We start from the raw sequence: 13,368 nt of genomic DNA, 5'->3' as shown, positions 1-13,368 counted from the left end.
TATCTCCAATTAGCCACTAAAAACAGCTGGAAGTGGAACAGTGGCTCAAATAGTAGTGTCAGCCTTGAGTGTCAGCTAAGGGACAGTGTCTGAACCCTGAGTTCAAGCCTCAGTACCAGCACAAAAAATAACATAAAAATAAAACATTGTTATGAAATTTCAATGTAGCATTAATTATATTTTTTAATAACTACCTTATTGTAATCATTCTCTCGCCATTTTTATCCTTTTGTTTATCCACATCAATATGGGCACCAGTAACATCTTGTATTGCAGTGATGTTGCATCCTCCTCTTCCCATTATCCTGGATACCACTGAAGCTGGAACAGATAATTTCTTTGACCTATAAAGTGAAGACCACACATGAAATCAAATGTATTTAAATAGTAAACATCTTCACTTATAGAATAATATTCTCAAAACTTAAGGAAGAAATTAACTGATCTCTTATATTGAATTAAGAAAAGGTTAAAAATTACATTGCTATTTAAGACACAATTACATTTTCCTCACTGTAATCTAGGCATTGAAATCTTTCCAAAATACCACAAGTCAATTAACCTGCAATAACTAAATGATGCATACAACATTCTTAAAACCCATACTGAGTAATATATGCTATATATCTTAAACCATATCAACAGCTTAAACATAGCAATAAAAATCTTTTGTAATTTACATAAAAGTCAACTTATAAGTTATTTAAAGTTATGTAGAAATGATAAAAAATATTTATATTGTATTAATTTTGCATTAGCATAGTCTAGATTTAGTACAGCACTGCAGCTTACAATAATGCCCACAATTAAATTTACTAGGCAATCATCTTGCAAGAGATGGTGAATCTGTATGATTTATGAAAGTTAAAAACATGAGACTAATGTTGCTTACCTTCGAACAACTTCTTTCCACCCTTCTTCTCTTTTCTGCCCTCTTTTAGGACTAGTAAGATTCAACTTTATGTTTGGAGAGCTTAATGGCAATGAAACTGACTTGTAACTTGTGGACAAGGAATTAGGATTCATTTCACCTTCCAGACTGGGAAGAGAAAATAACAAGTACAACAAAAGATACACTTTAAGGCAGAAATTCAAAGGAATTCAAAACAAAGTTGCACTGAAATATTTAAAGTTTGGCACATCAGATAAAATCAAGGCAGGAAAAGAGAAATAAAATGAAGAGTCCATTATGTATTTTAAAATTAAATTTGAGTCAGACTCAAAAGACTATAATGAAGAAAAATATTTTCAACTTCAAATTCTGAATCTTATAAAAATGTCTAGTAATCTTAACTAGCATATGTAAGAAGACAGAGATACATATTAGTTTTCTCTATCTCAGCAAATAATAACATGGATATTTTGATGGGTATTGCATTGAATTTATAGACTACTTTGGGCAATATTGCCATTTTTGCAATATTAATTCTGCCAATCCAGGAACATAGACGGTCTTCCCACTTCTTAATGTCTTCTTCAATTTCTTTCCTCAAAATTTCATAGTTTTTGTTGTAGAGGTCCTTCACTTCCTTGGTTAGGTTGATTCCTTCTTCTTCTTCTTTTTTTTTTTAAAGACTGTTGCAAATGGAGTTGTTTTCTTGATTTCACTCTCAATCTTCTAGTACAAAAAAGGTACTGATTTTTGTGGACTGGTTTTAAACCTTGCTACTTTGCCAAAATTATTTATCAGCTCTAGGAACTTGAGGGTGGAGTCTCTAGGGTCCTTTAGATATAGGTGCATATTATCTGCAAATAGGGCAATTTCACTTCTTCCTTCTGTATTTTGGTCCCCTTTATGACTTTCTCTTGCCTTATAACACTTATTAGGAAAGCCAGTATTATACTGAAAAGAAGTGGAGAAAGCAGACATCTTTGTCTTGTTCCTGAAATGGTTTTAGCTTTTTTACAATTATGATTTCAGCTGTAGGTTTGTCATAAACGGCCTTTATTATGTTTTGTCTATTCCTAACTTCTCTAGAGCTTTTATCATAAAAGGATGTTGGATATTGCCAAAGGTTTTTTTTTCTGCATTTAGTGAGATGATCATGTGATTCTCGTTTTTTGTTCTGCTATTGTATTTCATTAGTTACTGATTTACATATATTGAACTTGACTTGCATGCCTGGGATGAATCCTACTTGACTGTGATGTATGTTTGTTTGTTTTTGGTCAGTTGTGGGGCTTGACCTCTGGGCCTAGGCACTGTCCCTCAGCTCTTCAGCTCAAGGCTAGCCCTCTACCACTTGAGCCATAGCACCACTTCTTGCTTTTTCTGCTTATGTGGTGCTGAGGAATCAAACCCAGGGCCTCATGCATGCAAGGCAAGCACTCTACCACTGAGCTACCTTCCTAGCACCTTATGTGTGATTTTTAAAAATTAGTTGTTGAATTCCACTGGCCAGTATTTTGTTAAAAAGTTTTGGCCATTCATCACTGAGAGAGAAATAATCCAATAATTCATATGGAACCACAAAAGGCCCCAAATTGCAAAAACAATCCTGGGCAAAAAATGTAGTGCTGGGGCTGGGAATGTGGCTTAGTGGCAGAATGCTTGCCTAGCATGCATAAACCCCTGGGTTCGACTCCTCAGTACCACTTACACCAAAGAAGCCGGAAGTGGCACTGTGGCTCAAATAGTAGAGTGCTAGCCTTGAGCAAAAAAAAAAAACAAACTCAGGATAGTGCCCAGACCTTGAGTCAAACCCGAGGACTGGCAAAAAAAAAAAAAAAAAAAAGTAGTGCTGGAAGTATAACAATTCCAGACTTCAAACTCTACTAGAGAGCTATAGTAACAAAAATAGCTTGGTACTAGTACAAGTCCAGGTTCAAGAACCAATGGAACAGAAAGGCCTAGATTTAAACCTAGAAGACCTAGAAATAAAACCATAGACCTACAGCCATTTAATATTTCATAGGTTAGCCAAAAGCACAGGTTGAATAAAAGCCTTTTCAACAAATGGTATTGGGAAAACTGGATATCTACATGTAGAAAACTGAAAATGGCTGTGTCATCCTATACTAATATCAATTCAAAACAGATCAAAGCCCTTAATGTAAGACCATGAAACTACTACAGGAAGAAGGAGAAACATTAGAATATATTGGCATAGGCAGCAACTTTCTTAGTAAAGTTCCAGTGGCTCAGCAAATCAAAGAAAAGATGGACAAATGGGATTACATCAAATTAAGAAGTTTCTTCACAGTAAAGGACATAGTTAACAAGTTAAAAATACAGCCTACAAGATGGAAGATCTTTGCTAGCAATAATCAGACAATGGCTTATGAAAATATACAAAATGCTTAAGAAACTAAACCCTCAAAGAATCAACAACCCACTTAATAAATGGGCAACCCACATAATAAAGCCAAAGAGAGACTCTCAGAAAAAGTAAAAATGGCCAATAGACATATGAAGAAATAATCAAAGTCTCTGGCCATAAAGGAAATGCAAATTAAAGCAACATAAATTCTATCTCACCTCAGTTCCAATGGCCATCATCAACAATATAAAATAACAGATGCTAACTTGAATTTGGGGAAAAAGGAACTCTAATACACTGTTGGTGGAATGTAAACTTGTTCAACCACTCTGGAAAGGAGTTTAGAAGTTTTTCAAAAACAGGGCTGGGAAGGTGGCTCAGTGGTAGAGCGCTTGCCTTGCATGCATGAGACCCCGGGTTCAATTCCTCAGTAACACATAAGCAAAAAGAAAAAAAGCCGGAAGTGGCGTTTTGGCTCAAGTGGTAGAACGCTAGCCTTGAGCTGAATAGCTGAGGGACAGCACCCAGGCCCAGAGTTCAGGCCCCATGACCGGACCAAAAAAAAAAAAAAAGTTTTTCAAAAACAAACAAACAAAAACCCCCATAACTAAACATAAAGCTGGGCACTGGTAGCTCACATCTGTAATCCTACCTGGTCAAAAGGCTGAGATCATGACTGCAGTTCAAAGACAGCCTGCGCAGGAAAGTCTGCAAGAGTCTTATCTCCAATTAAGCATTTAAGAGGCTGGAAGTGGAGCTGTGGCTCAAGCAGAGAACTAGCCTTGAGCAAAAAAGCTAAGTGACAGTGCCCAGGCCCTGTGATCAAGCCCCAGTACCAGCACAAAAAAAACCCCAAAAGAATCTACTAAATAAGCACAAAGCCACCTATAATCTAGCAATACGACTCTTGGGCATTTATCCAAAAGACTACAAATCAGGATACAGTAATGCCATGTGCACAACCATGTTCATTGCTGCACTATTCACCATAGCCAACGTCGAGAAACAGTCCAAATACCCCTCAATAGAAGAATGGATCAAGAAAGTGTTCATATATACACACACAAAATGTAATTTTATTCATCCATTAGGAAGAATGATATTACATTATTTGCCAAGAAATGAATAGAACTGAAAATAATTAAGTTTAAATAAAGTAAGTCAGGCTCAGAGAGACAAAGGATACATTTCCTCTCATATGTGGAAGCTAGAACTAATTTATAAATGGGTTTGTATGTGAGTGTACAAAAAATGTATTAACCAAAATATATTTTCAGGAGAGAATTCAAAGTTAGAAAAACTAATTCACAGTCCAACAAAATGAATACCAGGAAACTGATATTTGAAGGATGGACAGTGGTATCCAGGGGAGCAAACAAATGAAGAGAGGTTGTGTGTGTGGGGGGGTGGGGAGCAGTCATAAAATTCAACACACATCCTAAAAAAATAAGAAAATTCAGTGAAGAGGTTAGGTTAGGAGGGATGGGGAGAATGATGAAAGGGATGACATCAATTAAGATGCATTGTATTCATAAACTGATTTGTTGGATAGAATTCCTTTGTACAACTGCTTAAAGATAATAATTTAAATTAAAAAATGTTAGTTTTCAAAATTGAAGACAAAGAGCCAGGTGCTGGTGGCTTATACCCATAATTCTAGCTACTCAGGAGGCTGAGATCTGAGAATTGGTTTGAAGCTAGTCAGAGCAGATAAACTTGAAAGACTGTTACCCCCAACTAACCAGCAAAATGCTGGAACTGGAGGTATGGTTCAAGTGGCAGAGCATCAGCTATAAGTGAAGAAACCAAACAAGAGTAGAGGGCTGAGTTCAAGCTCCAGTATTCTGTCTCTCTTTCTCTCTCACACACACACACTCTCTCTCTTTCTCTCTCTCTCATACACACAAAGGAATAAGCTTAAAATTGTTAAATACAATTAGTGTTTAGATGTACTTTAAATTTTTGTGCCAAGTATGAAAAAACAAAGGTGAATGTAGAGTTAACAAATCAAAATAAATTACCGTGTTGGAGTTTTTGAAGCGGCAGCAATTGTCTTTTCTTCTTGGGAATTAAGGATCAGTGTGGGACATCTCCTATCACTAGCAGATCCATCCATAGTGAAATTTAACTCTTGGCTTTTACCACCACTACTACTCTCACTATTGCAGTCTGTGCTATCCAAGTTTTCAGAATCACTATTCCCACTTATACCACCACCTCTAGGTTCTCCATTTATTTTATTTTTATCCGACTTTGGTTGTGCTAAAGATATATGTTGTTCTGGTAAAATTAAAGGTGCTGTGGGAGGGGTTTCTTTTGTCTTATTCTTCTTATTTTTCCGATTGGTGCTGGGGGTTGTCACTACATTGGCCCTTTTTTTCCCAAACACATTTGTGAATGTGGTAGATGTTGCAGAGATTCCAATTGTGGTAGTGGTAGTTGCACTAGGTGGTTCTATGGGAACTTCTTGCTCCACTGAAATTATAAAAAGGACAAAAATTACATTGAGAGCCACAGATCTCAAACTCTACTTTAAAGTAATTCAATCTTTTAGGCTATAGTTTCCTTTTGGTAATAAATGAAGAAACTTTTACTTAGAACATTCTAATATCTAATTTCTTGTCGAATATGCACACCTATAACATTCTTAAGATCAGAATGCAAGTCTCATGAACTAATGAAAAAAACCACAATATAATTTGAGGTTAAACAATTTTCTAACAGTATTTTAGAACTAGAAAGAAAGCAAATTTCCCTACTATAAGAACTGCCTGACAGCACCAGAAGTGACTCTGAGGGAAATGAACTCCAGGCTCTACTAATACATATATTTTCTATAACTTTAGGGCTGAATCTAGGCTAAGAATTAATTGAATAAGTGTACCTCTTCCCTAGTTTCTAGGAAGTTAGGCAGAGAAGTGTGTGAAAGAAAACTGGCAAAACAGTTCTATTGTTTTTAGTGTTTTACAGTGTCTTAAATTAAAACTGAACTTCTTTAAATTATGCACTTCTCCCTTCTGTTTCTTTATATTAGTTAATGATATAAAACATTTAGAACTATTTAATATAAAATAAGCTATCAACTTCAACTCAAAACTATCAAAAAAAAAATTTGGGGGGGGGGGTCGGTCGTGGGGCTTGAACTCTAGACCTTGAGCTCTTCAGCTCAAGGCTAGCGCTCTACCACTTGAGCCACAGCACCACTTCCAGTTTTCTGGTGGCTTATTGGAGATAAGAGTCTCACAGACTTTCTTGCCCAGCCTGGCTTTGAACCGCGATCCTAAGTTCTAGCCTTCTGAGTAGCTAGAATTACAGGCGTGAGCTGCCAGCCCCTGGCTAAAAATAACCAAATATTTGGGATTAACTACAACGAAAAGCACTTTTTTTTTTGTTGGTTGTGGGGTTTGAACTCTGGGCTTGGGCACTGTCCCTGTGCTCATCAGCTCAAGGTGAACGCTCTACTGCTTGAGCCACAGCACCACTTCCAGTTTTCTAGTGGTTTAATGGAGATAAGAGTCTCACTTTCCTGCCCTGGCTGGCTTTGAACCGTGATCCTCAGATCTCAGCCTCCTGAGTAGCTAAGATTACAGGTGTGAGCCACCAGCACCCAGCTACAAAAAGCACTTTTAATGAGATTGAAAGGAGAATGTTTATCTTTAATTCAGGTGAGCCATTTCTTACCATCTTCATCATTCTCATCTTCCTCGTCCTCTGGTAGTTCTGAATTCTCTTTAGGTTTGCTTTCCTCATCTTCCTGTTTCCTTTTTTGCTCCTCTTTTTTCTTTTTTCTCTTCTCTTTTCTTTTCTCTCTTTTAGCTGCAAGAGCCTGCTTTCTGCTTTCTTCTCTTGACTGTAAATTAAGTATACAATTTTACCAATATGCAATTCTTCTAATTTTTGGGTGCAGATCCCAGGGCTTGTACTCAGGACCTAGGCACTGCCCCTAAGCTTTTTTTTTTTGGGTCCAGTCGTGGGGCCTGAACTCTGGGCCTGGGCGCTGTCCCTCAGCTCTTTAGCTCAAGGCTGGCGCTCTACCACTTGAGCCACAGCACCACTTCCAGCTTTTTTCTTTTTGCTTATGTGGTGCTGAGGAATTGAACCCAGGGCCTCAGGCATGCAAGGCAAGTGCTCTACCACAGCCACCTTCCCAGCCCCGCCCCTGAGCTTTTTAGTCCAAAGCTAGCACAATACCACTTAAGCCACAGCTCTTCTTCTGGGTATGTTGTGTGTATATATATGTGTGTGTGTGTGTGTGTGTGTGTGTGTGTGTGTGTGTGTGTGTGTGTGTGTGTGTGTGTGTGTGTGTGTGTGTGTGTGTGTGTGTGTGTGTGTGTGTGTGTGTGTGTGTGTGTGTGTGTGTGTGTAAGCCACAGCTCTTCTTCTGGGTGTGTGTGTGTGTCCCTGTGTTTAATTGGAGATGAGTCTCTTTTTTTTTCTTTTTGCTTATGTGGTGCTGGGGAATCGAACCCAGGGCCTCATGCATGCAAGGCAAGCGTGCTCTACCATTGAGCCACTTTCCCAGCCCCTGGAGATGAGTCTCATGCCCAGGCTTGAACTCAGTTCCTTAGCTTTCAACCTCCTGAATAGCTAGAATTATAAGCATGAGCCGCCAGTGCCCAGTAACATGCAATAAATTAGTAAAGTGAAATTTTTGTTTATGACTTCCCATGAATTTCAATTTCAATACATTCATAAAAACAAAAAGAGAAAAAAGTAAAGTGAAAATTACCAAAATGATAAACTTTTTTTAAGCTTTTTTTTTTTTGTTCTGTCAGTCATGGGGCTTGAACTCTGGGCCTGAGCCCTGTCCCTGAGCTCTTCAGCTCAAGGCTAGTGCACTATCACTTTGAGCCACTTCCGGTTTTCTGGTGGTTAGTTGGAGATAAGAGTCTCTCGGACTTTCCTGCCTGGGCTGGCTTTGAACTGTGATCCTCAGATCTCAGCCTCCTGAGTAGCTAGGATTACAGTTGTGAGCCACCGGCACCCAGCTTTTTTAAAGTTTTGAACTCAAGGCTTGCACTCTACCACTCTACTACTGGTCTTTTTTTCCCCCTGGTTAATTAGAAATAATAATCTCACAGACTTTCCTGTATGGACTGGCTTCACACTATGATCTTCAGATCTCAACCTTTGTATAACTAGGATTACAGATGTGAGCACAGGTCTTCAGTAAAATAAAAAAAAAAAAACTTTTATAATACAAGAATGTAATAGTGCATTATGTAATTCCAATACTTATGTGGCTGAGACAGGAAGATTGTAAGTTCAAGGGCAGTACCTGGTGTTTGTTTCAAAAACACCCAAAACCCTTTGTAATTTGAAGAAACCATCAAGAAAATAAAAGGACATGGACAAAATAGGAAGAAATTATTGTAATAATACATCTGGTAAGGCAAATTGTAAATATAAAATAATATAAAAAGATAACTTTATTCAGTAATAAACGACTTAGACAATGGACTACTGAAGCATTAAATAATATACCTTAAAAATGTTTACTTGTCAATTGTTTTTAAAAATTACAAAAGCGGGGCTGGGAAGGTGGCTCAGTGGTAGAATGCTTGCCTTGCATGCATGAGGCCCTGAGTTCCATTCCTCAGGACCACATAAGCAGAAAAAATCTGGAAGTGGTGCTATGGCTCAAATGGTAGGGTGCTAGCTTTGAGCTGAAGAGCTGAGGGACAGTACCCAGGCCCAGAGTTCAGGCCCCACAACCAAAAAAAAAAAAAAAAAATTACAAAAGGATCTCAATGTACATTTCTCCAATAAAATATAAAAGGGCCAGTAAGCCCATGTGAAGATATTCATTATCATTAGCCATCAGGGAAAAACCAAATAAAAATTACAGTTCACAGATACTAGGATGGCTATAATTTTTATTTATTTTTCATTTGTTTGTTTTTTGCCAGTTCTGGGGTTTGAACTCAGGGCCTGGGCACTGTCCCTGAGCTTCTTTTGCTCAAGGCTAGCACTCTACCACTTGGGTCACAGCGCCACTTCCAGCTTTTTCTGTGTATGTGGCTATAATTTTTAAAAGGATAGATAATGACAAGTATTGTGAGAAGATATATTGTGGGTAAGAATGCAAAATGGTACAGCCACTTTGGAAAACAATCTGGCAGTTACTTAAACAATAAAACAGAGTAACTATAGAATACAACATCTATTTATAAGTATGTAACCAAGAGCAGTGAAAATATGCTCATATATACATTATTATACAAGTTAGAGTCGTACCAGCACTATTCATAATAGCCAACAAGTGGAATCAACCATTAACTGATAAATATTGTCACCTTATTATGTGCGTAATATAGATAACAGAAATTCTATGACTTTAAGTGGGTGAATTCTATGATATATGTTAGTTAAATCTTAGTAAAATTTCTTCAAAATATAACTATAACTTCTATTTGGTTAAAATGCAGCTTAAATGATCTTTATAAAAATGACAAACCGAGCTTTAGTAGTGCATGCTTGTAATTCCAACTGCTCAAGAGGCAGAGATCTGATGATCTTGGTTCAAAACCAGCCTGGGCAGGAAAGGCTGTGAGACTCATCTCTAATTAATCACCAGAAAACCAGAAGTGGAGCTCTGGCTTAAAGTGGTAGAGCACTAGCCTTGAGCAAAAAAGCTGAAGAACAATGCTTAATCCCTGAGTTCAAGATCCAGGACTGTCCAACAAAACACAAAAAACAAAAAACAAAAAACCAACGATTTTTTTCCTGTACTCTATAGGTTTAAAACATTTTTTTTTTCATGGTAGTAGAGTTTGAACTCAGGACCATTTACTTGCTATGTTATGCTAGACCACTTAAAGCTATACCTCCAGGCCCTCTTTAGAGCCATATTTAATTTTTGACAACATCTATTATAGTTTTTGCACTCCTCAGATAACAGTACACAATAACAGTTTTCTGACACAATAAAGTCTGAAACAAATAAGCAGACTGAGTTTCAGAAAGGAAATCTGGTTTTGTTTTGCTTGTCTTTTTTTTTTTTTTTTTTAACTTTTCCCATTATTCCACACAGCCTTGGATAATAGACAGTCTTTTTTTTTTTTTTTTTTGCTTATGTGGTGCTGAGGAATCGAACCCAGGGCCTCGAGCATGCAAGGCAAGTGCTCTACCACTGAGCCACCTTCCCAGCCCCTAGACAGTCTTTTTAAAAAAGAAATTAAATAGAAGTATTGCTGGGAGTCAAACCCAGGGCTTTGTACATCTTAGGCAATTGCTCTACCACTGAGCTACATTTCCAGCATGTAAATAGTTACTTTTTAATAGAGAAGCTAATAAATCAGATTTTCTATAAACAAATTTCCTCTCACTTGATTATAAGCAGTAATACCATATTTGCCAAATAGGATTATGCTTAAGTAGGATGGGATTTCAATCCAAATCTAATTCCTCAGTTAATATAGTTTAAACAAATATATATATATATATAAACTTTTTTTTTTTTGTCACTTGTGGGGTTTGAACTCTGGGCCTGAATGCTGTCCCTCAGCTCTTCAGCTCAAGGCAAGTGCTCTACCACAGCGCCACTTCCAGTTTTCTGGTGGTTTATTGGAGATAAGAGTTTCACGGACTTTCCTTCGGGGGCCGGCTTTGAACCACGATCCTCAGATCTCAGTCTCCTGAGTAGCTAGGATTACAGGTATGAGCCACCGGTGCCCACCTATCACATTTTTTAAAAAGTAAATGATGGTTCAGAATAAAAAAAAAATTCATGGTGATTTGAGAATCTAACAATTCCTTTGAATCATATTTTGTTAAGATTATTGGGCTAGATACATGACTCAAGTAAGTGGTAGAGCCTCTGCCTAGCAAATACAAGATCCTGAGTTTAAACTTCAGGAACAACAATAACAACAACAATAAAAGATGACTGGTCATGTAGGTAACAAATTATTCTGAGTTTTAAACTTCTAATAAGTACTTTTTTTGCCACTCACTTTTTCCAGATCAAGTTCCTTTAGGAGAATACTTGCATTCTTATTTGCTTCTGCAGCTTGCTGATCTTTAGCTTTCACAATTGTTTCAACACATTGGTGACACTTTTTCAAAAGTTCCTGTAGTATTAGATGAAATAATATAAATATAGAAACACATTAACATATAAAGACCAAGTAAAACCAAAAGAAGTGAGTACCCCAAAGTTCCAGGATTATAGTTCAAACAAGGAAAATTCACTAAATCAAATGCAGTTATTTGCTGTGTCTGGGCTTTCATCAATCTCACATTAAGAATAAAGCATCTAGAAGTGGAGGTGTGCAGCAAGTAGTAGAGTGCCAATCTTAACCAAAAAAGATAAGCGAGAGTGTAAGGCCCTGTGTTCACGCCCCAGCATCAGTGCAAAATCTAACTCATTTGATAAATAAGTACATGTTAGAGTCATCCTCTGTAAGCTTGATTGAATGACAAAAGACAAAAAAAATAAGAAATAATAAGGCATTTTAGCTAGGCACAATGGTTCATGCAGGTAATTCTAGTTTCTCAGGAGGCTGAGATCAGGAGGATCATGTTTTGAAGCCAGCCAAGGCAGAAAAACCCTTGAGATTCCATCTCCAAAATAACTAATAAAAAACTAGAGGCTAGCCGGGTGCCGGTGGCTCATGCCTGTAATCCTAGCTACTCAGAAGGCTGAAATCTGAGGATCATGGTTCAAAACCAGCAAAGACAGGAAACTGTATGAAACTTTTTTTTTTTTGGTCGGTTGTGGGGTTTGAACTCTGGTCCTGGGCGCTGTCCCTCAGCTCTTCAGCTCAAGGCTAGCGCTCTACCACTTGAGCTACACCGCCACTTCCAGTTTTCTGGTGGTTTATTGGAGATAGGAGTCTCACAGTGTTTCCTGCCCGGGCTGGCTTTGAACCGAGATCCTCAGATCTCAGCCTCCTGAGTAGCTAGGATTACAGGCGTGAGCCACCAGCGCCCGGCTTTGTATGAAACTCTTATCTCCAATAAACCATTAGAAAACTGGAAGTGGCCCTGTAGCTCAAGTGGTAGAGCGCTAGCCTTGTGCTGAAGAGCTAAGGGACAGCACTCAGGCCCAGAGTTCAAGCACCATGACCAGCAAAAAACAAAAAAACAAAAAACAAGACTAGAGGCTAGAGGCATGGCTCAAATAGCTGAGTATTCTGAGATTCTGGGCACAAATCTAATTCTGGCCAAAAAAATACTCAGCAAAAGTATTATACCCATCTATTTTGCAAAGAAAAACTAAGAAATTTAAGTGTTTTGATTTTATTTTTTTGGGTACGGTCTTGGGGCCTGAACTCTGGGCCTGGGTGCTGACCCTCAGCTCTTCAGCTCAAGGCTAGCGCTCTACCACTTGAGCCACAGTGCCACTTCTGGCTTTTTTCTTTTTGTTTATGTGGTGCTAAAGAATCAAACTCAGGGCCTCATGCATGCAAGGCAAGCACTCTACCACTGAGCCACCTTCCCAGCCTTCATAACAATTTTTTTAAAAGTGCTTTAGAAAAAAAAAATATTCTTTTTGTCCTCTAAAGATCAAAACACTTGGGGGCTGGGAAGATGGCTCAGTGGTAGAGCGCTTGCCTTGCATGCCTGAGGCCCTGGGTTTGATTCCTCAGCACCACATAAGCAAAATTAAAAAAGCCAGAAGTGGCACTGTGGCTCAAGTGGTAGAGCGCTAGCTTTGAGCTGAAGAGCTGAGGGACAGCACCCAGGCCCAGAGTTCAGGCCCCACAACCAACCCCACCCTCCCTAAAAAAATTGTTATGATATGGGGCTAGGAAGGTAGCTCAGTGGTAGAGTGCTTGCCTCACATGCATGAGGCCCTGGGTTCGATTCCTCACTACCACATAAAAAGAAAAAGCCTTAAGTGGCGCTGGGGCAAATGGTAGAGCTGAAGAGTTCAGGGACAGTGCCTAGTTCCAGAGTTCAGGCCCCACAACCCATCAAAAAAAATTGTTATGATAAAGGTGATATACAGAGTGATTATAGTTATGTAAGTCAGATAATAAGCACATTTCTTTTTGGACAATGTCAGCCCTTCCCTCTGTTCCCACCCACAAATTATATAGTTAATTTTCAACATAGTTATAGTGAGTATTACTGCTGCATTTGTTCACCCTTTGACCCTCCA

General features: G+C 38.3%; 1 protein-coding gene across 3 annotated transcripts in view; it reads right to left on the bottom strand.

Annotated features, from left to right (window-relative positions):
• Positions 1-13,368, bottom strand: part of Ankhd1 (ankyrin repeat and KH domain containing 1) — a 135,052-nt gene that overhangs the window by 18,609 nt on the left and 103,075 nt on the right. For all 3 annotated transcript variants that reach the window (XM_070036163.1, XM_070036165.1, XM_070036164.1), the window contains 5 exons: positions 11,216-11,332; positions 6,942-7,110; positions 5,282-5,735; positions 893-1,039; positions 195-344 (listed from right to left, as the gene is read on the bottom strand). In XM_070036163.1, the coding sequence (XP_069892264.1) occupies positions 195-344; positions 893-1,039; positions 5,282-5,735; positions 6,942-7,110; positions 11,216-11,332 (1,037 nt within the window). The remainder of the gene's footprint in view (positions 1-194; positions 345-892; positions 1,040-5,281; positions 5,736-6,941; positions 7,111-11,215; positions 11,333-13,368) is intronic.

Source organism: Dipodomys merriami, unplaced genomic scaffold (genome assembly GCF_024711535.1).
Source record: "Dipodomys merriami isolate MVZ:Mamm:240054 unplaced genomic scaffold, mDipMer1.0.p SCAF_27, whole genome shotgun sequence".
Taxonomy (NCBI): Eukaryota; Metazoa; Chordata; class Mammalia; order Rodentia; family Heteromyidae; genus Dipodomys; species Dipodomys merriami.
The sequence above is the reverse complement of the archived record's forward strand: the minus strand, read 5'-3'. Positions and strand labels throughout refer to the sequence as shown.